The sequence below is a fragment of the Jaculus jaculus genome, chromosome 7, assembly GCF_020740685.1.
Source record: "Jaculus jaculus isolate mJacJac1 chromosome 7, mJacJac1.mat.Y.cur, whole genome shotgun sequence".
In the NCBI taxonomy this organism is placed as follows: Eukaryota; Metazoa; Chordata; class Mammalia; order Rodentia; family Dipodidae; genus Jaculus; species Jaculus jaculus.
Window position 1 is genome coordinate 147,805,574 of NC_059108.1, and position 24,313 is coordinate 147,829,886.

Below are 24,313 nucleotides of genomic sequence, written 5' to 3' on the forward strand. Positions count from 1 at the left end.
GACAGTCAGACTGTTTGGGTTCCTTCCTGAATGAAATAGAAGACGTACTAGAAACCCCAGAGCATACTACAACACTGGCAAAGATCTGTGATCTATTTTAAGTGCCAGGATTCCTAAAGATGTCAAATGTGATTTTATAGCAAATATTTAAAAGAGCAAGAAAGCTGCCCCTTAGCCAAATGTCTGTCAAACATACACACAAAATCTTAAGCTGCAATTTGAGCTGTGTTAGAAATGTCATGAAGTTATTCGACCAGTAGGAAATTTTTCAGTGATATAAACATGTCTGGAATTCTTTATTTCCTTCTTTAAATTAGACATATCAAGTGACATTGCCATGCTTATCTCTAGTATAGAAGTTTTTAAAGTATCTGCTATAGATCCCTGAGCACGCTCTATACAAATGCACAAAAGTTACCTCAAGGAAGAACAAGTATAGGTTAAAAAGTTAACCCACCACATTTACAGCTGGGTAAAATGGCTACGCTCCAAGTGTAAAACAAGACCCACTGCCCTTGCTAAGAATGTACAAACTCTTACAGGGATTCTTAACAGCTAAGACGGGGTGCTACTTACTTCCTCGTTAAATAGTTTGCTAGTTTCTTTTTTGATTGGGTCTATAAGCTGGACTTGGCCTGCGGAAAAGCCCACTAGGAGAGAGACACTTTCTGCTGTGGCTGTTAGGTGGTTGAAGTCATGACAAGTAGGCTGTGTTCCTTTGTATATCCTTTTATCTATTGGTTTACTCAAGTCAGCAGCCTGGAGGAGAAAGAGAAAAATACATACAGTAAACAGCATATTGAGATGAGAAATCTAAGTTATACTATTTCATATGCCATTATGATGTTCAATTTTTTAAAATAAAGTTATTTAAAATACCATTTCCAAGCCAGGCGTGGTGGGACACGCCTTTAATCCCAACACTCAGGAGGCAGAGGTAGGAGGATCACCATGAGTTTGAGGCCACCCTGAGACTACATAGTGAATTCCAGGTCAGCCTGGGCTACAGTGAGACCCTACCTCAAAAAACAAACAAACAAAATAATAGTAATAACAACAACAATAATAAAATAAATAAAATGTGAGTTAAATATTTAGCCATGATGGAAATAGTGTGTGTGTGTGTGTTTGTGTATACATATATACATACACACACACACACACACACACACATATATATTTTTTTAAGGTAGGATCTCACTCTAGTCCAGGCTGACCTGGAATTCACTCTGTATTCTCAGGGTGGCCTTGAACTCATGGCAATCCTCCTACTTTTGCCTCCCAAATTCTGAGATTAAAGGCATGTCCCACCACGCCCAGCTAATCTCACATTTTATAAAAGCAGTTTCATATACTTTGTCCAATTACATACTGTTAAAGACTATCTATTATATGTTTACTTATAACTGTTATTTCCACAATTTATTCTCCTTCAAATACATGTAACAAGGATTCCTGAACTTCAGGAGCAAACACTCTATCACTAAATTCAGTAATTTTTTCCTTTTTCATTTTCTTTTAGAAAGGGTCTCTCTGCAGCCAAGGCTGGTCTTGAACTCAGTAATTCTCCTACCTCAGGATCCTAAGTACTAGATACAAGCATGAGAGACACCATGTTGAACTAAATTCAGTATATATATTTTTTCAAGGTAGGGTCTCACATTCTAGCCCAGGCTGTCCTGGAATTCACTATACAGTCTCAGGGTGGCCTTGAACTCACAGTGTTCCACCTACCTCTCCCAAGTGCTGGGATTAACGGTGTGTACCACCAAGCCTGGCTTAAATTCAGTATTTTCAAAATGCATCCCAAGATTTTTATTATCATTATTATTTTGGTTTTTCAAGGTAGGGTCTCACTCTAATTCAGACTGACCTGAAATTCACTATGTAATCTCAGGGTGGCCTCGAACTCACAGCAACCCTCCAGCCTCTGCCTCCCAAGTGCTGGGATTAAAGGTGTGTGCCAACCAGGCCTGGCTCCAAGATTTTCTTTTTTCTTTCTTTTTTTTTTTTTTCAAAGTATGGTTTCAGTATGGCTCAGGCTGGCCTGGAATTTACTACATAATCTTAGGGTGGCCTCAAACTCAGGGCAATCCTCCTACCTCTGCTTCCCTGCCAGATGCACAAGGGGGCGCATGCATCTAGACTTTGTTTGCAGTGGCTAGAGGCCCTATCTCTCTCTCTCTTCTTGCTTGCATATAAATTTAAAAAAAAAAAAAAAAAAAAGTTCACCTTCGGGCTGGAGAGATGGCTTAGTGTTTAAGGTACTTGCCTGCAAAGCCAAAGGACCCAGGTTTGATTGGCCACAGCCTACATAATATGACCGATGCACAAGGTGGCACATGCATCTGGAGTTCGTTTGCAATGGCTAGAGGCCCTGGTGCGCTCATTCTCTCTATCTGCCTCTTTCTCTGCCCCCCAAAAATAAATAAATAAATAAATAAATGTTGTTTTAAGTTCAGCTTCAAATATATCTATAGCACTTAGATATTCTTACTGGCAAGTTACTTGTATGCTATAGGCTCTAATAGTTCTCAAAGTGTGGTTCAAAGGCCACCAGGCAGCAGCATTACCTGGAAACTGGGAAATCCATATCCTCCCAATCCAATAAATAAGAAACCATGAGGGTGACCCACACAAACTGTAACTTTACAAGCCCCCCCCCCCCAGGTATTTCTGGTACCCACGTAGGTTCCAGAGCCATGGCTGGAGTCAACTGTATGCAGGTGGCTCCTTCCTTTACCTGCATCACCTTTATGGTTTAAATAGCCCTGAAGTCTCAGGATAACATTCCCCAATTTAAAAAAGGTAACACACTGATGAAGGTTACATGATGTAGCCAAAGTTACTATACCTAGATGCAAGTGGCAGGGCTGGACTGGGAACCCAGATCTGTTGACCACAGCACACAGGGAAGAAAGCACATCTAATACACCCCGGAGTCAAAAGCAAATGATTTCTGATGGGTTTAAGAGTGACTTTTCTTCTTTTGAAAATAGCATCTCATATAGTCCCAGGCTAAACTCTAACTTGCTACTTAGCTTAGGATGACCCTGAATTTCTGCTCCTCCTCGTTTCCATCTCACAGATGCTGGGATTACACATGTGCTGCGACCACAGTCAGTTTTATGTGGTGCTGGAATAGAACTCAGGGCTCTGTATGTGCTAGACAGGCATTCTGCCATATCCCCAGCGCAAAAGTGATTTTTCAATGTGTTCCCACTATCTTTTTTCAAGAAGGAGAAATGCCCTATTTTTTTTTTTTTTTCTTTTTGAGGTAGGGTTTCACTGTAGTCCAGGCTGACCTAGAATTCACAATGGAGTCTCAGAGTGGCCTTGAACTCACAGTGATTCTCCTACCTCTGCCTCCCAAGTGCTGGGATTAAAGGCATGAGCCACCACGCCCGGCAGAAATGCCCTATTTGTAAGCACAATACACTGGGCTATCTCTGTTGAACTAAGCTTAGCAAGCCCACTCCCCTTAATGTGTTGGAAACCACAAGTGGAGACAACTAACACATCTATAACTGCTCTTTAAAACACCCCTCACTTTCCCTGCTGACAAACTCTTCACTCTGTTAGGTTCTGAAGTTTCTCTTCTTCCAAAGAGGCCTGTGGCAGTATCCTAAAATGTTTAATTTTCAAGTAATAAATACAAGCCCTGAGTAGGAAAAAAGGACCTCAAAATTATAAGCAACTGAGGCTGAGATAGCTCACTGGGGTTAAAGGTGCCTGCTTACAAAGCCTGCTGGCCCAAATTCAATTCCCTAAACACCAACGTTTAGCTGGATGGGCATTTGTTTGCAGTGATAAGAGACCCTGGTGCACCCACACACATACACATAAGCACACACAAGTAAATTTTAAAAATACATGCAACTCTGAACAAACTCAAAACCTGAGCATCTGACAGCTGCACCTGAGTGACTCATGTGTGGTCCTGAATGCCTCAGGGCAAAGGAAAGAAAAGGGTCACCCTCTCTACTTCACCTCAGTTAAACAGAGATGGAGCTCTGCTCTACCAACCTTAGGACACTATCTAGAGGGCAAAATAAAAAAATGTAGACATGAAAGAGTCTTGAAATGTGTGACTATGCTTCAAAATAAAAAGGAGTCTTGACTTTGGAGTAAGGAAAAAAGAGGAGTAACTGCTATGCATCAAGACAGCAATGACAGTGCCACAGAGATGGTGTCACAGTGGGAAGCTCAGCACGCAAAGGGACACCAAGGCCTTGTACTTGGCCCTGAAGTCAGGGAAGAGAATGTCGGACGCCAGGCTAAGGGAACAGCATCAACAAGTCCTAGCAGAACAGGGAAGACACCAGCAAAAACAAAAATAGCTGGCAGCATAACACATTATACAACTGAAGGCCCGAGAATGAGACTTTACTTGGAAATATAAACAATTAAATGATTTTATGATCACTGTACAACTGCTGAAACTCTAAAGTTTGCTCAGGGAAGTTTTCCCTACTAGGCATCCCTATAATAAGGCACTAAAATACAAAAATCAGTTCAAAGGCTAGTCAAAAATTAACAGAGCCGGGCATGGTGACGCACACCTTTAATTCCAGCATTTGAGAGGCAGAGGTAGGAGGATTGCCATGAGTTCAAGGCCACCCTGAGACTACATAGTGAATTCCAGGTCAGCCTGAGCCAGAGTGAGACCCTACCTTGAATAACCAAAAATTAAAAAAAGTATTCTCCCTGTCTTTTTCCAGTTTATTTTAAATTATTTTTATTTAAGACAGATATGGTGGCAGAAGTCTAAGGTAGGAGAATGGCTATGAGTTCCAGGCCAGCCTGGGCTACAAAGTGAGTCTTTATCTTTAAAAAAAAAAAAAAAAAGGTGTTTTGGGCTGGAGAAATGACTTAGCAGTTAAGATGCTTGCCTGAAAAACCAAAAGGTACAGGTTTGATTCACCAGGACCCACTTAAGCCAGATACACAAGGCAGTGAATTCATCTGGAGTTCATTCACAGCAGCTGGCAGTTCTGGTACATCCATTCTCTCTGCCTCTCTCAAATGAATGAATAAAAATAAAATATTTTTAAAAGCTTTTTTTAAATTAATGCAACTGCATGCATGTATGTGTATATGGGTCTCTCGCCACTGCAAATGAACACTAGACACTTGTGCCACTTATTTTTTAAATGTTTATTTATTTATTTAAGAGAGACTGACAATGGGCACACCAGAGCCATCAGCTGCTGCAAACAAACTCCAGATGCACGTGCCACCTTGCGCATATGGCTTACGTGGGTCCTGGAGAACTGAACCTAGATCCTTTGGATTTGCAGGCAAATGCCTTAACTGATAAGCCATCTCTCTAACCCATGAATAATAATTTTTTTAAATCTTTTTATTTATTTATTTACTTGAAAGCGACAGACAGAGAAACAGGCAGAGTGCAAGAGAGAATGGGCGTGCCAGGGCTTCCAGCCACTGCAGACGAATTCCAGATGTGTGCGCCCCCTTGTGCATCTGGCTAACGTGCGTCCTGGGGTATCGACCCTCGAACCGGGGTCCTTAGGCTTCACAGTTGTGCCACTTTTTGAGTCTGGCTTACACTGGGGTTAGGAATTTGGGCCGGCAGGTTTTGCAGGTTAAGAGCCTTTAATCACTGAGCCATCTTCCCAGCCTTTTTTTTTTTTTAAGAGTATGTTTTTTTAATTTGGGGGAGGAGGAAAAGGGAGAAGAGAATGGCACACCAGGGCCTCCAGTCACTACAAATGAACACCAGATACATGCACCATCTTGTTTGTGCTTGTGGCTTGCGTGGGTCCTGGGGAATCAAACCTGGGTCCTTAGCCTTCACAGGCAAGCGCCTTAACCACTAAGCCATCTCTCTAGCTCTTCAAAGACTTTTTTTCCCTTTACTTTTACAATCCAGGAAGACTAGAAAAATTATTATTTACTTCATTTGCAAGCAGAGAGAGATAGGAGACAGAGAGAATGGGTGCACCAGGTCCTTCAGCCTCTGCTAATGAACTCCAGATGCATGTGTATCTGGCTTTACATGGGCCCTGGGGAATTTAACCCAGGTTGCTAGATTTTGCAAGCAAATGCCTTAACCACTGAACCATCCCTCCGCATCTGGACTAGAAATTTTGAAGCTGGTCATTCAGCATTACTAGAAGCAGCACTATCCTAGAACACACAGAAGTGCACCTGGACCCAAGGAACACTTAAGTCTCTTCTGAAGTTACTCTTTTCTCCCCAAGCTCCTCTCTTCCCACCAATGGCACACCAGGCAAGCATGTCACCTAGACCAACAAGTATGACTATGAAGCCTGAAGTGACTGCTAAGTATTTGTCCACAAAAAAAAAATTACTTTTCTGCCAGGTGTGGTGGCACATACCTTTAATCCCAGCACTCGCAAAGCAGAGGTAGGAGGATTGCCATGAGTTTGAGGCCATCCTGAGACTACAAAGTGAATTCCAGGTCAGCCTGGGCTAGAGTGAGACCCTATCTCAAAACAAAGCAACAACAAAAAAATTTACTTTTCTGGAAAAAAAAAATACACACACACACACACACACACACACACACACACACATCCTACTAATGGTATCTGAGCTTTCTGGAACCTGGCCTCATGCAGAAAAAGTCAAGCCTGCACCACAACCAGTCAGTTCAAACAGGCACCCATCTGCCCACCATTCTTGTCTTCTCCACAACCATAACCAAGCTCTCTTAAGGTGTCAGTGTAGTCCAAGGCCTTGAACTCACTGCAATTCTCTGACCCCAGATTCCCAAGTGCTGAGATTAACTTGGATTCAGGCTGGAGAGATGGCTTAGTAGTTAAGGCACTTGCCTTCAATGCCTAAGGACTCAGGTTCAATTTCCCAGAACCCATATAAGCCAGATGCACATGGCGGGGCATGTGTCTGGAGTTCATTTGTAGTGGCTAGAGACCCTGGCACGACCATTCTCTCTCAAATAAATAAATGATGGAATTAAAGGCCCAGCTCTCACCTCCCCTTTTATCCCTGAAGCAGTCTCACTCTAGCCCAGGCTGACCTTGAACTCACAGTCATATCCCTTTCTAAGAGTAGTCACTACCTGGGCCAGTGGTCTTTCTGGGGTCATCAGCAGATAGCTTCCCAGGTGTAGGTCATCTGGGGGGAATCATAAAAGCCAGAATTTAGAAGCTGACAAGCTTGGATTCTAACCCAGGCTTCCCTCCTTGACAGTGAAGTGGCCTTGGGCAAGCTCCTTTTCCTGTCCCTAGGTCTGAAAGAACCTCCTTCCCCCACAGGGCACTGGTGGGGGTGGCAGATAATGGAAAAGCACAAAGCCTAGAGAAGCTCTTAAATGGTAGCTTACATTAATAATTCATCCCAGTCACATTCTACCTCTGATCAAAAACTTCGGTGGATTCATTTCCATCATATCAAAGTATGAAGACTCCCCTGCTTGCCATGCCCCCAAAAGTCCTTCCCCAAAGCAAAACCAATTCTACCTACTGAACAAGTTCTACATACCAGGCCCACATCAGGAATCTGACACCAATTACCACATTTAATCTCAGTGCCTTTCAAAGTTGACACTACTCTCAGCCATTCTTCAGAAAACTGTGAAGGGATTCAGAAGTCAAGATCCTGTATTCTCTACCTTTCAGTCATCCCACATGTCACCATGATGAGCCTCGGTTAGCAGACAGGACCATTTCTCCCCCTTCATGTGCCAAGTCTCCTGGATACTATCGGGAATCTTACCTGTCACTTCAGACCTGCCCGTTTTCCTACTATTCTTTGTGCTCCTCGGTTTATGAGTTCCCAGTGAGTTCCACAGGTGGAATAATCACCTCAGAATTATATGTTATCATCAGTTATAACACATTTATAATATGAACTCCCTTAAGTTGAACTTATTTATTTATTTGGTGAGTACCAGTGTGTTTAAGAATGAGTGTGGAACTGGAGAGATGGCTTAGTAGTTAAGGGCATGCCTGTGAAGCCTAAGGACCCTGGATCAAGGCTCTATTCCCCAGGACCCACGTTAGCCAGATGCACAAAGTGTCTGGAGTTCGTTCACCGTGGCTGGAAGCTCTGGCATGCCCAGTCCCTCTCTCTCTCTGTCACTGTCAAATTAAAAAAAAAAAAAAAAAAAAAAAGAGGGCTGGAGAGATGGCGTAGCGGTTAAGCGCTTGCCTGTGAAGCCTAAGGACCCCGGTTCGAGGCTCGGTTCCCCAGGTCCCACGTTAGCCAGATGCACAAGGGGGCGCATGCGTCTGGAGTTCGTTTACAGAGGCTGGAAGCCCTGGCGCGCCCATTCTCTCTCTCTCCCTCTATCTGTCTTTCTCTCTGTGTCTGTCGCTCTCAAATAAATAAAAAAAAAAAAATTAAAAAAAAAAAAGAATTGAGTGTGGTCAAGCATGCCTCAATACCCATACTGAAGTCAGAGGACACACTTTGGGTATTAGTCCTCACTTTCCATCTCAGTTGAAGCAGGGTCTCTCATCCTATGCTGGTTCCTGTGGGTTCTCCTGTACTCACCTCCCTTCTTACAGCAGGTGTGATGGGATTAGAGATGTCTGCTACAGTGTCTGTCCTTCAATGTGGAATCTGAGGATCTGAACTCACATACTCGTGCCATGCACTGGGTTGCTTATGCCATAAGTCACTTAGTCTAGAAGTGTAACTAGTTAAGAGTCTTTACATCAGCACCCACTGCAGGTACCCATTTGTGAAAATAAACTCCACCAGCAAATACTGGTGCAGCACTTTCTGGTCTACAAAGCATGTTTACAATCAGTTTTTACTTGTGCCATAAACACTACTGCCACCTGAGATGGCACCAGCTATAGGAGAAACCGAGCGGGAGAGGTGGCCACTCACCTGTATGGGCTGCTTCTGTGATGATGTTCTGAATCCTATCAGTGTGTGGCCCCACGTTCCTATGCTTGCCAAATTGGGAATCAACTACTCCAGCCTTGCTCAGTTTGGCCTAGATTCTTTTTTTTTTTTTTTTTTTTTTTGAAAGCGACAGACACAGAGAGAAAGACAGATAGAGGGAGAGAGAGAATGGGCGCGCCAGGGCTTCCAGCCTCTGCAAACGAACTCCAGACGCGTGCGCCCCCTTGTGCATCTGGCTAACGTGGGACCTGGGGAACCGAGCCTCGAACCGGGGTCCTTAGGCTTCACAGGCAAGCGCTTAACCGCTAAGCCATCTCTCCAGCCCTGCAGTGCCTTTTAAGTGCCAGGCGTTATGATGGGGACTGTATCTCTATGACTGCACTTTAATGAGATGGCCTGATGAAGTTAATGCATCAAGAAGGTAGATCAAGAATCTAGGCCAGGGCTGGAGAGATGGCTTAGCGGTTAAGCACTTGCCTGTGAAGCCTAAGGACCCCGGTTCGAGGCTCGGTTCCCCAGGTCCCACGTTAGCCAGATGCACAAGGGGGCGCACGCGTCTGGAGTTCGTTTGCAGAGGCTGGAAGCCCTGGCGCGCCCATTCTCTCTCTCCCTCTATCTGTCTTTCTCTCTCTCTCTCTCTCTCTGTCTGTCGCTCTCAATTAAATAAATTAAAAAAAAATTTAAAAGGCACTGCAGAAAAATTCATTCCTCTTCTGAATACTCACTCTTTATTGGGCAAAATTCTCATCACTTGGTGATATACTCAAACATAAATCATAAAAACAGGAGTGGGCTAGAGAGATGGCTTAGAGGTTAAGGCACTTACCAGCAAAGCCGAAGGACCCAGGTTCAATTCCCTAGTATTCATATAAAACCAAATACACAAGCTGGTGCAAGCGTCTGGAGTTTGTTTGCAGTGGCTAGAAGGCATGACGTGCCCATTCCCCCCTCCCCCAATAAAATAAAGAAAGAAAAAAAATTTAAAACAAACCAGGAGTATTCCTTACTGTCACACATTTCCTGAAGGACAATTGTGGCAGAAGCCAAGTTTTGGGATGTTTTATTTCCAATATAATTTTCCTCTACAAGACAAGTCATTTCCTGTGCTTGGTTTCCATCCCTCCTTGCACATATTGGTCCATAGCACATGCTCATCTGGCATTCCAGATCCATCCACCTGACTGAAAACAAGCTTGGCATGTGGCATGGTAGCACGCTTCTGGTGGTCTCTGACCCTGGAGTAAGTACCGACTACCCACATTCCCAAAGTGTTTTGCATGTATAGCAGCAGTAAGACTGTGAGAGGTGCAGTAGGGAGCCAGGTGGAAGGGGAACTGGGAGGACAATGAGCCAGTCAGCAGCCTGTGAGAACATGGGCAGATAATGAATGAGATGCAGTGGTGATACCTTTATGCCATCCCCAAATGGGAAGAGGTGCATAGTCTCAAAATGCCCATGATTTCAGGGAAAATTTCTCAACAACATTGTCTGGAATCTCTTGTTATTAACTAAAGATGGGCAGAAACCCTTTCCTGGGAGATGCACTTTGGGAGGTCAAGGTGGCGTCAGGGGAAGAAGAGATACCCAACAGTATCATCAGCCCTGGCTAGAGCACTGTCAGGCAACTATCTGCTAAAATAACAAGCTTCTCCGGTCATCACAGGTCATTTTTTTCCTCAAGGCAGCCTGTCACTTACAAACTGTTAACTATATAAGCTCTATTCTTCTTCTCTCAGAATAGACTTTTCTCCTTTTTTCCCCCCTTCTTTTCTTTTATGACTGGTCTCTGTATGCTGCCCAAGCTGGCTTTGAACTCAAGATCATCAGGTCTCAGACTCTAGGTTAGGCAGGTGCCATCACACAGTATTTGAGCATTTTGCTTTTTTGTTGTTGTTTTTTCTAGGTAGGGTCTAACCCTAGCCTAGGCGGACCTGTAATTCATCAGGTAGTCACAGGCTGACCTTGAACTCACAGCGATCCTACTTCTACCTCCAGTCTACTGAGATTAACAGTGTGCACCACCATGCTGAGGGAATAGCTTCTTTAAATGAACTTAATAAATATGATACTTCATGTACAGATGCCATCTCATCATGAGGACAGTCACTGCAAATGGCTGTCCTGGGGGCTGGAGAGATGGATGGCTTAATGGTTAAGGTGCTTGCCTACGAAACCTAAGGTCTCAGGTTCAATCCCCCAGGACCCACATAAGCCAGATGCACAAGGTGGCGCATGAATCTGGAATTCGTTTGCAGTGGGTGGAGGCCCTGGCACACCCATTCTCTCTCTGACTCTCTCTCCCCCAAGTAAGTGAAAAAATAAAATTAGAAAAAAAATGGCTGTCTTGAAGGTTCACTTAGCTAATGAAAGACTAATTTCTGCATCAAAGTATGGGGCTGGAGAAATGGCTTAATGGTTAAGGTACTTGCCTGCAAAGCCAAAGGACCAAGGTTCAATTCCCCAGGACCCACATAAGCCAGATGCACAAGGTGGCACATGCATCTGGGGGTTCATTTGCAGAGGCTGGGGGCCTTGGTAGGCCCATCCTCTCCCTTCTCCCTCTCCTCCCCCTCCCTCTGCCTCTTTCTCAAATAAATAAAAATATTTTTAAAGTATGAATAAACATTAAATAAACCGAATTTGCATACATTCTGACACCAGATTTCATCACATTAAAATGCTGTCATATTTAAATGACCTATTTCTATTAGACCTTTCTGCTAAATATGAATAGATGTAATTCTATTCCAAAGGGACTAAAATATCTCAAATGGAATAAGAGGCAAAATGCTTTTATTTCTTGCAAAAGACACTAACTCTTAAGGAAATTTTTTTTCTTCAAGGTAAGTGTCTCACTCTAGTCCATGCTGACTTGGAATTCACATTCTAGTCTCAGGCCGGCCTTGAACTCACAGCAATCCTCCTACCTGAGCTCCTACCAACTGCTGGGATTAAAGGCATGCCCCACCATGACTAGCTGGAAATAAATTTGTTTTTCTGGACATACTGGCTCATACCTGTAAATTGAGGAAGGAGGGTTGCCACAAATTCAGGGTCAGCCTAGTGTACATAGTGAATTCCAGACCACTCAGGAATACAAAGAGATTCGATTAAAAAAAAAAACAAACAAACAGGACCAAGTAGATGGCTCAGTGAGTAAAGAATTTGCCCAGCAAGCACAAGAACATGAATTCAATGCCCAGAACCCATGTAAAGAGTGATATACATGATGGCACACACTTGTAATCCCATGTTGGGGAAGTAGAGACAGGAGGATCCCTGCAGCTCACTGGCCAACCCATCTAGCCCAATTGGTTAACTCCAGGTCGGTCAGAGACGCTGTCAAAAAACTAAAAAGGTAGATGGGGCTGGGGAGATGGCTCAGCGGCTAAGGTGCTTGCCTGCAACCCCATTTGATTCCCCAGGACCCATGTCAAGCCGATGCACAAAGTGGTGCATGTCTGTGCAGTTTGTCTGCAGTGTCACTATGCCCCCGCCTGCCCACTGCGCCTCTCTCTCTTGCTGCTTGCAAATTACTAATCATCCTTTTTTTTTTTTTTTCCTCGAGGTAGGGTCTCATTCTAAGTCCAGGCTCACCTGGACTTCATTATATTGTCTCAGGGTGGCCTCGAACTCATGGAGATCCTCCTACCTCTGCCTCCCAAGTGCTGGGACTAAAAGTGTCTGCTGCCATGCCCACCTGGAGGTTTTTGAATTTTCCAATTCAAGTGACTGAGCAGCGTAAGTACCACCCTGAATCCTCAATTTTGCAGAGACCCTTTAGACTCCTGCCACTCCATCATCCTAGAAAAAAAGCCCAGAGAGTTATAGTGCTCTGATCAAGGGCACAGTGCTTAGAACTGCACTTACTACACTTTTAACCACATCAGGTTGTCATGGTCACCTTTTGTCATCCTCCCACTCCAAGACAGGGTCTCACTCTAGCCCCAGATGGACCTGGAACTTACTCTATAGCCCAGGCTGGCCTTGCACTCACAGTGTTCCTGATACCTCAGTCTCCCTAAAGGCTAGTTTTACAGGTATGAGCCACCATGCTCCTTTTTTTGTTTTTTGTTTTCTTTTCAAGGCAAGCCCAACAGACTGGCCTCTTTTGTTTATGAGGGAGAGAGAATATTGGCACATCAGGGTCTCTGGCTACTGCAATCAAACTCTATATGTGTGTCCCTCCTTGTGTGCACGTGTGATTTTGTGTGCTTATGTCACTTTGTGTGTCTAGCTTACATGGGACCTGGAGAGTGGAACATGAGTCCTTTGGCTTAGCAATTAAGTCATTTGCCTGCTTAGCAGTTAACTGCCCCTGAACTGTTAAGCCATTTCTCCACCACTGTTTTTTCAATTATTTATTTATTTATTTATGAGAGAGACAGAGAATGAGAATGGGCACACTAGGGCCTCTAGCCACTACAAACAAACAAATTCCGATGGGACTGAGGAATTGAACCTGGGTCCTTTGGCTTTGCTGGCAAGCATCTTAACAGCTGCTAAGCCATTTCTCCAGTCCGTTTTGTTTTGTTCAGACAGTGTCTTGCTATGTGGCCTGGGCTAGCCTTGAGCTCATGGTAATCCTCTTAGATCAGCCTCTTACAGGCTTCTACCCAGCTTGTAGTGTACAGGCTTGAATACACGGCAAGGAGCTGCAGGCTCAACAGAATTACAAGAGCACTGCCTGCCTTGTCATGCTCTTTTCTTTTTCTTTGTGCTTTTTTTGGTTTTTTTGAGGTAGGTCTCACTCTAGCTTAGGCTGACCTGGAATTCACTATGTAGTCTCAGGGTGGCCCCAAACTCATGGCAGTCCTCCTACCTCTGCCTCCCGAGTGCTGGGATTAAAGTTGTGCACCACTACATCCAGCTTGTCATGGTCTTTTCAAACACTCACGTTCAGTTGAAATGACGGACTATGTAACAAGAAGCTCCAAAAAATAACATAGGTTTATACTAATTTTATGTAATATGACAGACAGCATTTTGGAACTATTACTGCTATGTTGCCAAAGAGGAAGCAAGAGAGCTAGAAGGAAAAGGTCCTAAATATGTCTCACTTATTAGTAGAGATCAGGTACTAAAAACAAGTGGCCAAAATATTCGATTGAGCTTCTGCAATTCCAATAGTCTCTGCTCCAGCCAGGCCTCATCAAAGGACAAGTCACAGGGGACAACAGAAGTGCTCCACCTAAACACCACCATGAGGAAAACGCTAGCCCCTCCTGTCTCGGCCCGAGCCATCTCTCATCGTCAGCACTTACCAGTACCTGTCATCCAGTGTCAAGTACACTTGTCTTCCTACGACTCTCAATTTGGGAAGGGCACTACTGTCTTACCGGCTACCTCAGTTACAACCACTCAGACATTTCTGACCTGTTTTCCCAACACATTAAAAAAGTCTTGGGGGACAGGGGAGGGCTGGAGAGATGGCTTAGCAGTTAAGCACTTGCCTGTGAAGCCTATGGATTCTGGTTCGAGGCTTGATTCCCCAGGACCCACATAAGCCAGATGCACAAGGTGGCACATGAGTCTGGAGTTCATTTGCAGTGGCTGGAGGGCCTGGTGTGTACCTATTCTCTATCTATCTGCCTCTTCCTCTCTCTGTCACTCTCAAATAAATAAAATTTAAAGTTAAAAAAAATTTAAAAGCCTTGAGGATGGGTGTGGTGGTGCACAGGCAGGAAGATCACTTGAGTTCCAGTCACCCTGAGACTACATTGTGAATTCCAGGTCAGCCCTGGGCTAGAGGGAGACTTTACCTTAAGAAAAAAAAAAAAGAGAGAGGCTCGAAATTCCTGGAATTTAACAGGCCTAGCAGTAGTCAATCTCAAAAAACAGTCTCACTCTCTTTGCTGGCTATTCGTCTCTCCTGAACTTCCACGTTCTGGTAAGCCTTGGCACTTACAGAATGTAGGAAGGCAAACCTCATCTGACTTTCATCAGGGTGTAAAATTGGCACAATTTTCATGAAGAACCATCAACAGAACCTTTAATCCCAGCACTTGGGAGGCAGAGGTAGGAGGATCGCTGTGAGTTCAAGGTCACCCTGAGACTACACAGTGAATTCTAGGTCAGCCTGGGCTAGAGTAAGACCTTACCTCGAAAAAAAAAAAAAGAAAAGAACAATCAACAACTTATACTAATCCCGCCTATAAACTTATCCTTAGAAAATAATTTAAAGCCAGGTATGGTAGCTCAGGCCTGTAATTCCAGATAAGGAAGCTAAGCCAGAAGGTTTGCCATGAGTTTGAGGTCTAAGCTATACTGGGAATTCTAGGACAGTTGGAGTGACACAGTTAGACCCCTGACTTTAAAAAAAAAGAAGTGGTGGAGGAAGGGTAAGGAAAAAAAAGGGAAAGGGAGAAGGAAATGTTTCTGAGGTCACCACGCACCACCGACATTTCAGCCAATGCCCAGGGTCCTCACTGACCTCACAGCTGCCTTGGTGTGTGTACTACACTCTACCCTACCATTTTTACAAGAAACAAACTGCCTGAACACGCAGTTTCAGAATGGATGTCTGAGCCGCGCGTGGTGGCGCACACCTTTAATCCCAGCACTTGGGAGGTAGAGGTAAGAGGATCGCCATGAGTTCAAGGCCACCCAGAGACTACATAGTGAATTCCAGGTCAGTCTGGACCAGAGTGAGACCCTACCTTGAAAAACCAAAAAAAAAAAGAATGGATGTCTGTCATTAAGTAATGGAGATGACATAAAATATGCCATAAAGGCCAGACACGGTGGCACATGCCTTTAATCCTAGCATTTAGGAGACAGAGGTAAGAGGATCGTAGTGAGTTCAAGGCTACCCTGACACTACATAGTGAATTCCAGATCAGCCTGGGCTACAGCAAAACCCTACCTCAAAAAAGAAAGAAACAAACAAACAAAGGAAAGAAAGAAAGAAGGAGAAAGGAAGGAAATGTCATAGCCCAGTACAAGGTCACAGAAAAATAAATAGAAAAGAAATCACTAGCTGGGTATTAATCCCAGCACTTGGGAGGCAGAGATAGGAGGATAGTTATGAGTCTGAGGCCTCCCTGAGACTACATAATGAATTCCAGGTCAACCTAGGCTAGAGCAAGACCCTATCTTGAAAAACCCAAAACACCATAAAAGAAACTTACTGTTAGTTCAAACAAGTACATGAGTGGGGATGACAAATCACCAACATACCAGGCAAGCTCACACCCCACAGGGACGCTCGGGTCTATTCAGCAGTGATGTCACTCAATATACCCCCACACACAATATGAAGGAATCAGGAAGCTACAGAAGATAAGCATTCACTCTGGCAAGAGATAAGGAGGCCAGGACTGGTTTTACTGTTGCAGGGTTAGATCAGTGTGATCTTCTTTGGCTACAAGAACAGATAAGGCAACTTTTCCCATAGCACTCCTTGGGAAATCCCACTTTCACATCTATGCCTCTATTTTTCTTTTCTTTTTTGGAGGGGAGGGGGACTAAGGTCGCACTCTAGTCCCAGGCTGACCTGGAATTCACTATGTAGTTTCGGGTTGGCCTCGAACTCATAGTGATTCTCCTACCTCCAGTGCTGGGATTAAAGGGGTGCCCCACCACTCTAGGCTCTATTTTTTTAATTAAGATGTGAAATATGAATCCGTATTTTATTCATAAGAGGTGAACTGACACTGTGGAAAGGGGAGTAGAAAGAATCAAACAGCCAGAGGACGGGAAGGAATGCTGTAGAACACTGTCTGCCAGACATGACATTCATGATCTCAGAACTGCTGTTACCTGCACAAGAATTGCACAATACTGGGTCCATCAACACTCCATCATGAATGATGGAGGAGGGCATGAGGCCCTCATTCTTCCCTAAGGAGTTGGGGGAGGAATGTTGCTGGGGGAGTGGGAGACATTTTTTGCAGTGGTGTAACTGTTGGCAAGTTGCATATGTTCTGGTAAATACCTTACCCAGGAGCATGCAGCACTCCTGACTGGATTCAGTAGATCTCACACAAGCATGCACACATGTGTGGCAGGGCAGGGAAGACATCAAGGTTGAAGAGGGACTGGTTGGGAAGGATGAAGGAGGGAGGGAACAAGAGAAGGTATTTATTTATTTGCAAACAGAGATAGATAGAAGAAAGACAGAGAATGAGAATGGGTGCACCAGGGCCTCCAACCACTGAAAACAAATTCCAAACACATGTGCCACCTTGTGCATCTGACTTATGTGGGTATTGGGGAATTGAACCTCAGTCCTTAGGCTTCCCAGGCAAGCACCTTAACTGCTAAGACATCTCTTCAGCCTGCTCCCCTGCCCCTCCCCCAAATAAATAAAATATATAAAAAGATTGTTTTTATTTATTTGAGAGAAAGAGGCAGAAGGAGAGAGAATGGGTGCACCAGGGCCTCCAGATGCTGCAAACGAACTCCAGACACATGTACCAGCTTGTGCATCTGGCTAATGTGAGTCCTGGGGAAATCAAACCTGGGTCCTTAGGCTTTGCAGGCAAGAGCCTTAACTGCTAAGCCATCTCTCCAGCCCAATAAAAGTTTAAAATAGGAGCTGGGGAGATGGCCCAGTGACTAAGGGTTCTTTGCTTGCAAAGTTGCTGGCCCAGGTTCAATTCTACAGCCACCCATGTAAACCTGCACATGAAAGCATACTCACATAAGTGTTTTGAGTTCTTTTTAATATTTATTTTATTTATTTGAGAGAGTGAGGAGAGAGAGGCAGATAATATATAGAGAGAATGGGAGCACCAGGGCCTCCAGCCATTGTGAATGAACTTCAGATGCATGTGCCCCTTGTGCATCTGACTTATGTGGGTACTGGAGAAATCAAGCCTCGAACCGGGCTCCTTAGGCTTCACAGGGCGTTAACCACCCAAAAATAACTATTAAGTTTAAAAAAAGCTGAAATGGGGGCTGGAGAGATGGCTTAGCAGTTGCGCATGCAACTTGAGTTCGTTCGCAGTGGTTGGAGGCCCTGGTACACCCATTCTCTATCTGCTTCTTTCTCTGTTGCTCTCAAATAAACAAAACTAATTTAAAAAGCTGAAATGAGGGCTGGAGAAATGACTTAGCAGTTAAGGTGCTTGCCTGCAAAGCCTAAGGCCCCAAGTTTGATTCCTTAGCACCTATGTAAAGCCAGATGCACAAAGCGGCGCATTCATCTTGAGTTCATCTGCAGTGGCTAGAGGCTCTGGTGCACATTCTCTGTATCTGCCTCTTTCTCGCTTGCAAGCAAGCAATAAACAAATAAATATTTTTAGAAGCTGAAATGAGAATTTATTTTTTAAAAAAAGCCAGATGTGGTGATGCACGCTTTTTTTTTAAATTTTTTTGTTCATTTTTTATTTATTTATTTGAGAGCGGCAGACACAGAGAGAAAGACAGATAGAGGGAGAGAGAGAGAATGGGCGCGCCAGGGCTTCTAGCCACTGCAAACGAACTCCAGACGCGTGCGCCCCCTTGTGCATCTGGCTAATGTGGGACCTGGGGAACCGAGCCTCGAACCAGGGTCCTTAGGCTTCACAGGCAAGCGCTTAACCAGCACTCAGGAGGTAGAGGTAGGAGGATCACTGTGAGTTTGAGGCCAGCCTGGGACTACAGAGTGAGTTCCAGGTCAGCCTAGACTATAGTGAGACCCTGACTTGAACAAAACATAACAAAACAAAACAGGGGGCTAGAGAGATGGCTCAGCATTTAAAGGCCCTTTCTTGTAAAGTCTGATGGCCCAGGTTCAATTCCCCAGTACTCACATAAAGCCAGATGCACAAAGTGGTGCATGCATCTGCAGTTCATTTAAAGTGGCAGGAGGCTCCAGTGTGGCCATACTATACTATATTCTCTCTCAAATAAATAATTATTTCTTTCCTTCTTTTCTTTTGAAGATGGACAAATATTTTCATAAAGATCAAGTGTATAATGTTTAGATTTAAATGTGAGTTGTAAAAATCAGTGGGGAGGGAGGAGTTAAGGGGAGGGCACTGGATACATGTAAGTAGATGAACAGATTACTAGAGGTGCAGTGGCCTAAGTGAAGTCTGGGGAAGAAGTTGAGTAAAGGAAGGGTGAGAGGAGGGTCAAACAAAATTTAAGGTGTTGGGCTGGAGAGAGAGCTTAGTGGTTAGGGCATTGGCCTGCGAAGCTAAAAGACCCCGGTTTGATTTCCCAGGACCCATATAAGCCAGATGCACAAGGCAGTACACACGTCTGGAGTTCGTTTACAGCAGCTAAAGGCTCTGGCGTGCCCATTCTCCTCTCTCCCTCTCCCATTCTTTCTTTCTTTCTATCTATCTATCTATCTATCTATCTATCTATCTGCCTCTTTCTGTGTCTCAAATAAATAAAATAAATAAATATTAAAAAATAGTTTTAGGGGGGCTGGAGAGATGGTTAAGAGCTTGCCTGTGAAGCCTAAGTACCCCGGTTCAAGGCTTGTGTATTCCCTAGGACCCACATAAGCCAGATGCACAAGGTGGCGCATGCATCTGGAGTTCATTTGCAGTAGGTGGAGGCCCTGGTGCATCCTTTCTCTATCTGTCACTCTCAAATAAATATGTTTAAAAATTTTTAAATATATTTTTAGGGCTGGAGGGATGGCTGCATGGTTAAGGCATTTGCTTGCAAAGCCAAAGGACCCAGGTTTGATTCTCCAGGACCCACACTAACCAGATGCACAAAGGGGTACAGGCATCTGGAGTTCACTTGCAGTGGCTGGAAGCCCTGGTATTCTCTTTCTCCCTTTTTCTCTGTCAAATAAATAAATAAAAATAATTTTTAAAAAATATTTTTTTAAAAAATTTAAGATGTTATGAATAAGCCATATGGAAACCTACTTCTTTGTATACTGGTGTACCCAGAAAACTATAGATTGTCACTAGAAAAATTTCATTTTGGGTAATGGAGCACCTAGAAGCCACAGATTGTTACTAAAAAAGTTTCAGTGCCAGGGATGGGATACCTTCCAGTAAGCTGTTGGTCACAGAGGTCCCTGGTGGCCCCAAAACATTATAAGCCATTGCCAAGGCTCTAGGTTTCCCAACAGAACTAGATGAGGCCCTATTGCTGAAGACTTCACATGCTTGGGCTGCAGGTCACTGAGAAATCTTGCTGGAACTGAGTTGAAAACTTCCCCATGGACCAACCAACAGCTGGAAAAAGCTGTGCTGCATGTAGCCATATGGGAGAGAAAAGTCATCAATAGTGATAAACAGCAGCTGGCATTACCCTGCAAGTCTTAAGATTGGCCAGCCAGGCCAAATGTGCCAACTGGTACAGTAGTGGCATGTCTGTTATGGGGGAAAACAACTATTCTCTGGGAGGCCTGCTCTATGGGAGGAAATATATGCCTGGTACTGAAAACCTAGTCAAAAGCCTATGGCTGGGGAGGTCATGAGCCCTAGAAGAGTAACACCTGCTATTGTGGGGCTTAATGCATATGTTCACTAAACTGCCCTGTAAGCACTTACTTTTCTTAACATTCATACCCATATATTAATGCTACTCTCACTTTTGGTTAGAGAAGCTTCTCTCTTCAGATGGTTAGACCACTGCAAAGACTCAAAAGACACCACAGGGCCGAGAAGTGACAGTGTTCAGCACTAAGACATCTCTATCACACCATCCAAGGCTCAGAGTCCATTGCAGATAGGGTGGCAGAACAAATTAAGAGCTTAAGGAAGGGCAGGACTGCTTACAATGAAATCTTCCAGACACAAAATAGCCTTGACATCCATAACCTCACAGTGCCTGGCACTAGCTACACAAGACCCTCATAATAGGAGGAAAAAATGATGACATCACAATTAAAAAGAGACTAATTGAGAGGAGAAAGGGATATGATGGAGGATAAGTTTATGAAGGGGAAAGTGTGGGAGGGGAGGAAATTATTATAGTTTATTATCTATAATTATGGATGCTATCAATAGGAAAATGTTTTAACTTTTTAAAATTCATTTATTTGAGAAAGGCTTTTTTTTGTTTTGTTTTTTTGAGGTAAAAATTTCACTCTAGCCCGGGCTGACCTAGAATTCGCTGTGTTGTCTCAGGGTGGCCTCAAACTCAATCCTCCTACTTCCGCCTACCAAATGCTAGGATTAAAGGTGTGTGCCACCATGCCTGGCTAAACTTCCTTTTTCTTTTGTGGTATTTGAGATTAAAACCAGTGAGGTCAGGGGAAGAGATTGAATAAAGGAACGGTGGAGGGAGGGCTAATCAAAATCTAAGAGGATGCAAATAAATCATATGGAATCCTCCAGTTATGGACAATGGAACCCTCAGGAGCCATAGATCATTGTTAGAAAATTTTCAGTGCCAGGGATGGGATACCTCCAGTGAGTTGTTGGTCAGGGAGGTCCCTGATGCCCCCAAAACCTTATAGGCTATTGCTGAGGTTCTTGGTTTCCCACCAGGAATAGATGGTAAGACCCTATTGCTGAAGACTCCACATATATGGGCTGCAAGGCCACTGAGAAATCCTGCTGGAATTGAGCTGATAACCTCCTCCATGTAGACCAGCTGACAGAAAGCTGGAAGAAGCCATTCTACATGTAGCTCAATGGGAGAAAAAGATACCACCAGTGAAGATATTCAACAGTGGACACTGCAAGCCTTATAATTGGCCAGCCAGGCCAAATGAGTCAAGGGGTGCAATAGTGGCAGGTCTGTCATAGTGGAAACCAACTGCCCTCCAATTGGAGTGGAGGCCTGTTCCACAAGAAGGGAATACATTTCTGATACTGAAAACTTAAAACAGGGGTAGTCATAAGCCTTAGGAGTATAATGTCTGCTGTTGTCTGGCCAAATGTATATACTATGCTTATCAAACTGCCCAGTAAGCACTTCTGTTAATGTTCACACCCTTATATTAATGCTACTCTCACTTTTGGCTGAGAATCTTCTCTTTTCAGATGGCAGTGACCTTGGAACAACTCAGAAGGTATTATGGTGATGGAAAAAAATGACCACAGTGCTCAGTACTGCAAAATCTGTATCACACCTTCCAAGGCTCAAGGTCTAATGCGGAAGAGGTGGCAGAAAGAATGTAAGAGCCAAAGGAAGGGCAGGACTCCATACAACATGCTCCCTCCAGACACAAAAGGGCCTGGATATCCATGGCCTCACAGTGCCTGATACTACCTGCACAAGACCATCACAAGAGGAGGAAAAAAACAAGACATCAAGAGTAAGAGAGAAGCCGGGCGTGGTGGCGCACGCCTTTAATCCCAGCACTTGGGAGGCAGAGGTAGGAGGATCGCTGTGAGTTCAAGGCCACCCTGAGACTCCATAGTGAATTCCAGGTCAGCCTGGGCTAGAGTGAGACCCTACCTCGAAAAACCAAAAAAAAAAAAAAAAGAGTAAGAGAGAGACTGACTGAGATGGGGAGGGGGTATGATAGAGAGTGGAGTTACAAAGGGGCAAGTGGGGGGAGGGAGGGTATCACCATGGGGTATTTTTTATAATCATGGAAGTTGTTAATTAAAATTTTTTTTAAAAAACCCAGGGCCTTAAGCCAGGTGCGGTAGTGGCGCACGCCTTCAATCCCAGCACTTGGGAGGCAGAGGTAGGAGGATCACCGTGGGTTGGAGGCAACCCTGGGCCTGCCACATACTAGGCAGATGCTCTATCACCAAACTGTAGCTCCTAAACTCTACCATCAATTTCATGTTTTCCTGGAGATTTTAGAGAAGCTAAATCCTAAAACACCCTTAATCCACAAGAAATGGCTATGAGAGTTGTACAACATAACTGCTTATAAGTACTCAGTAATGTTTTAGCATTTACATGTTAAAATTTTGAGGCCTGAAATAGAAACATTAGGTTGATCAGGGACCATAGCGTCTTCATGGGCTCAGTGAGGGACAGTACTGTATTTAAAATGTAGGTTAGCAGGCCGCCCATGAGCTGAGAAAGAAGCTCCCATACTAACTGGTCGCAGTACCACATACTTGTGATCTCAGCTACCTTGGAGACAGGTAGGATGATCACATATTTAAGACCAGTTTAGACAACACAAGGAGACCTGTCTTTTAAACAGCAAACTCAAGCTAGGCGTGGTGGCACACGCCTTTAATACCAGCACTTGGGAGGCAGAAGTAGGAGTAGAGTTCAAGGCCACCCTGAGAGTACATAGTGAATTCCAGGTTAGCTTGGGCTAGAGTGAGCCCTACCTCAAAAAAATAAAAATAAAAATAAATAAAAAAATAAAAAACCCAGCAAACTCAGAGGCTGGAGAGATGGCTTAACAGTTAAAGGCACTTGCCAGCAAAGTCTGATGGCCTAGATTTGATTTCCTAGTACCCACGTAAAACCAGACGCACACAGTGGCACATGAGTCTGGAGTTCATTTACATTGGCAGGAGGTCCTGATGTGCCCATACTCACTTTTTTTTTCTCCTCTCTCTCTCAAATAAATAAATAAATGAATAAATAAATAAATTTTTAAAAATTAAAATAGGTTGTCTTCTGACTGGATATCTGTCCTGCTTGGGTTCCATATGCCAGCATCACGGAGTCAGGCTAGGACTTGTCAGGCTTGAGCCCCAGCCCGGGGCTTGCACTTCTCAGCCCGGTGAAGAAATGAGTGGTGGCTTGGCTCCCAGAAAGAGCAGAGTTTATGTATCCAACTTGCCCTTCTCCCCGACAAACAGTGACTTGTACCGGGTATTTTCCAAGTATGGCAAAGTTGTGAAGGTTACTACAATGAAAAGACAAAGAGCTACTCTCACTTTTGGTTAGAGAACCTTCTCTTTTCAGATGGCAGTGACCTTGGGATGACTTAGAAGGCACCACAGTGCTGAGAAGAAGTGACAGTGGAGTGCTCAGCACTGAAATATCTCTATCACACCTTCCAAGGCTCGGGGTCCATTGTGGAAGAGGTGGCAAAGACAATATAAGAGGCAAAAGAAGGGTAGGACTTATATAACATGATCCTCCAGACAAAAAAAAATGGTTTGGATATCCATGACCTCACAGTGCCTGATACTACCTACATAAGACCATCATAATAGGAGGACATCAAAATAAAAGTGACTGATTGTGGGGGATGGGGATATGATGGAGAGTGGAGTTTCAAAGAGGAAAGTGGGGAGAGGAAGGGAATTAACATGGATTATTGTCTACAATTATGGAAGTTGTCAATAAAAAAATAAATAAGGCCGGGCATGGTGGTACATGCTGTTAATCCCAGCACTTAAGAGGCAGAGATAAGAGGATTGAGCCACCATTAAAAAAAACAGTGAATTAGGCTAGAACAAGACTCTACCTTGAACCCCCCCCCCCACAAAAAAATAGAGAAGAAGAAGCGGGGGAAGTGCCTTAGTAACAAAAACAGCGTGAGGGCTGGAGACATGGCTTAGTGGTTAAAGGTGTTTGCCTGCAAAGCAAAAGGATCCTGGTTTGGTTCTCCAGTACCCACGTAAGCCAGATGCACAAGGGGGCGCACGCATCTGGAGTTCGGATACAGTTGCTA

At 44.1% G+C, this 24,313-nt stretch overlaps 1 protein-coding gene across 12 annotated transcripts in view; it reads right to left on the reverse strand.

Moving 5' to 3' along the window:
* Positions 1-24,313, reverse strand: part of Wdr20 (WD repeat domain 20) — a 76,380-nt gene that overhangs the window by 28,711 nt on the left and 23,356 nt on the right. For 9 of the 12 annotated variants that reach the window (XM_045153912.1, XM_045153911.1, XM_045153913.1 and 6 more), the window contains exon 2: positions 577-759. The exons of 1 other annotated variant lie outside the window; for it this stretch is intronic. Coding sequence is in view for 8 of the 11 variants with exons in the window: in XM_045153913.1 (XP_045009848.1) it covers positions 577-759 (183 nt within the window). In the remaining 3 variants the exon portion in view is untranslated. Of the gene's footprint in view, positions 1-576; positions 760-7,066; positions 7,123-24,313 lie in introns of those variants that run through there. 2 more of the 12 variants (XM_045153909.1, XM_045153915.1) reach the window with 2 other exon arrangements.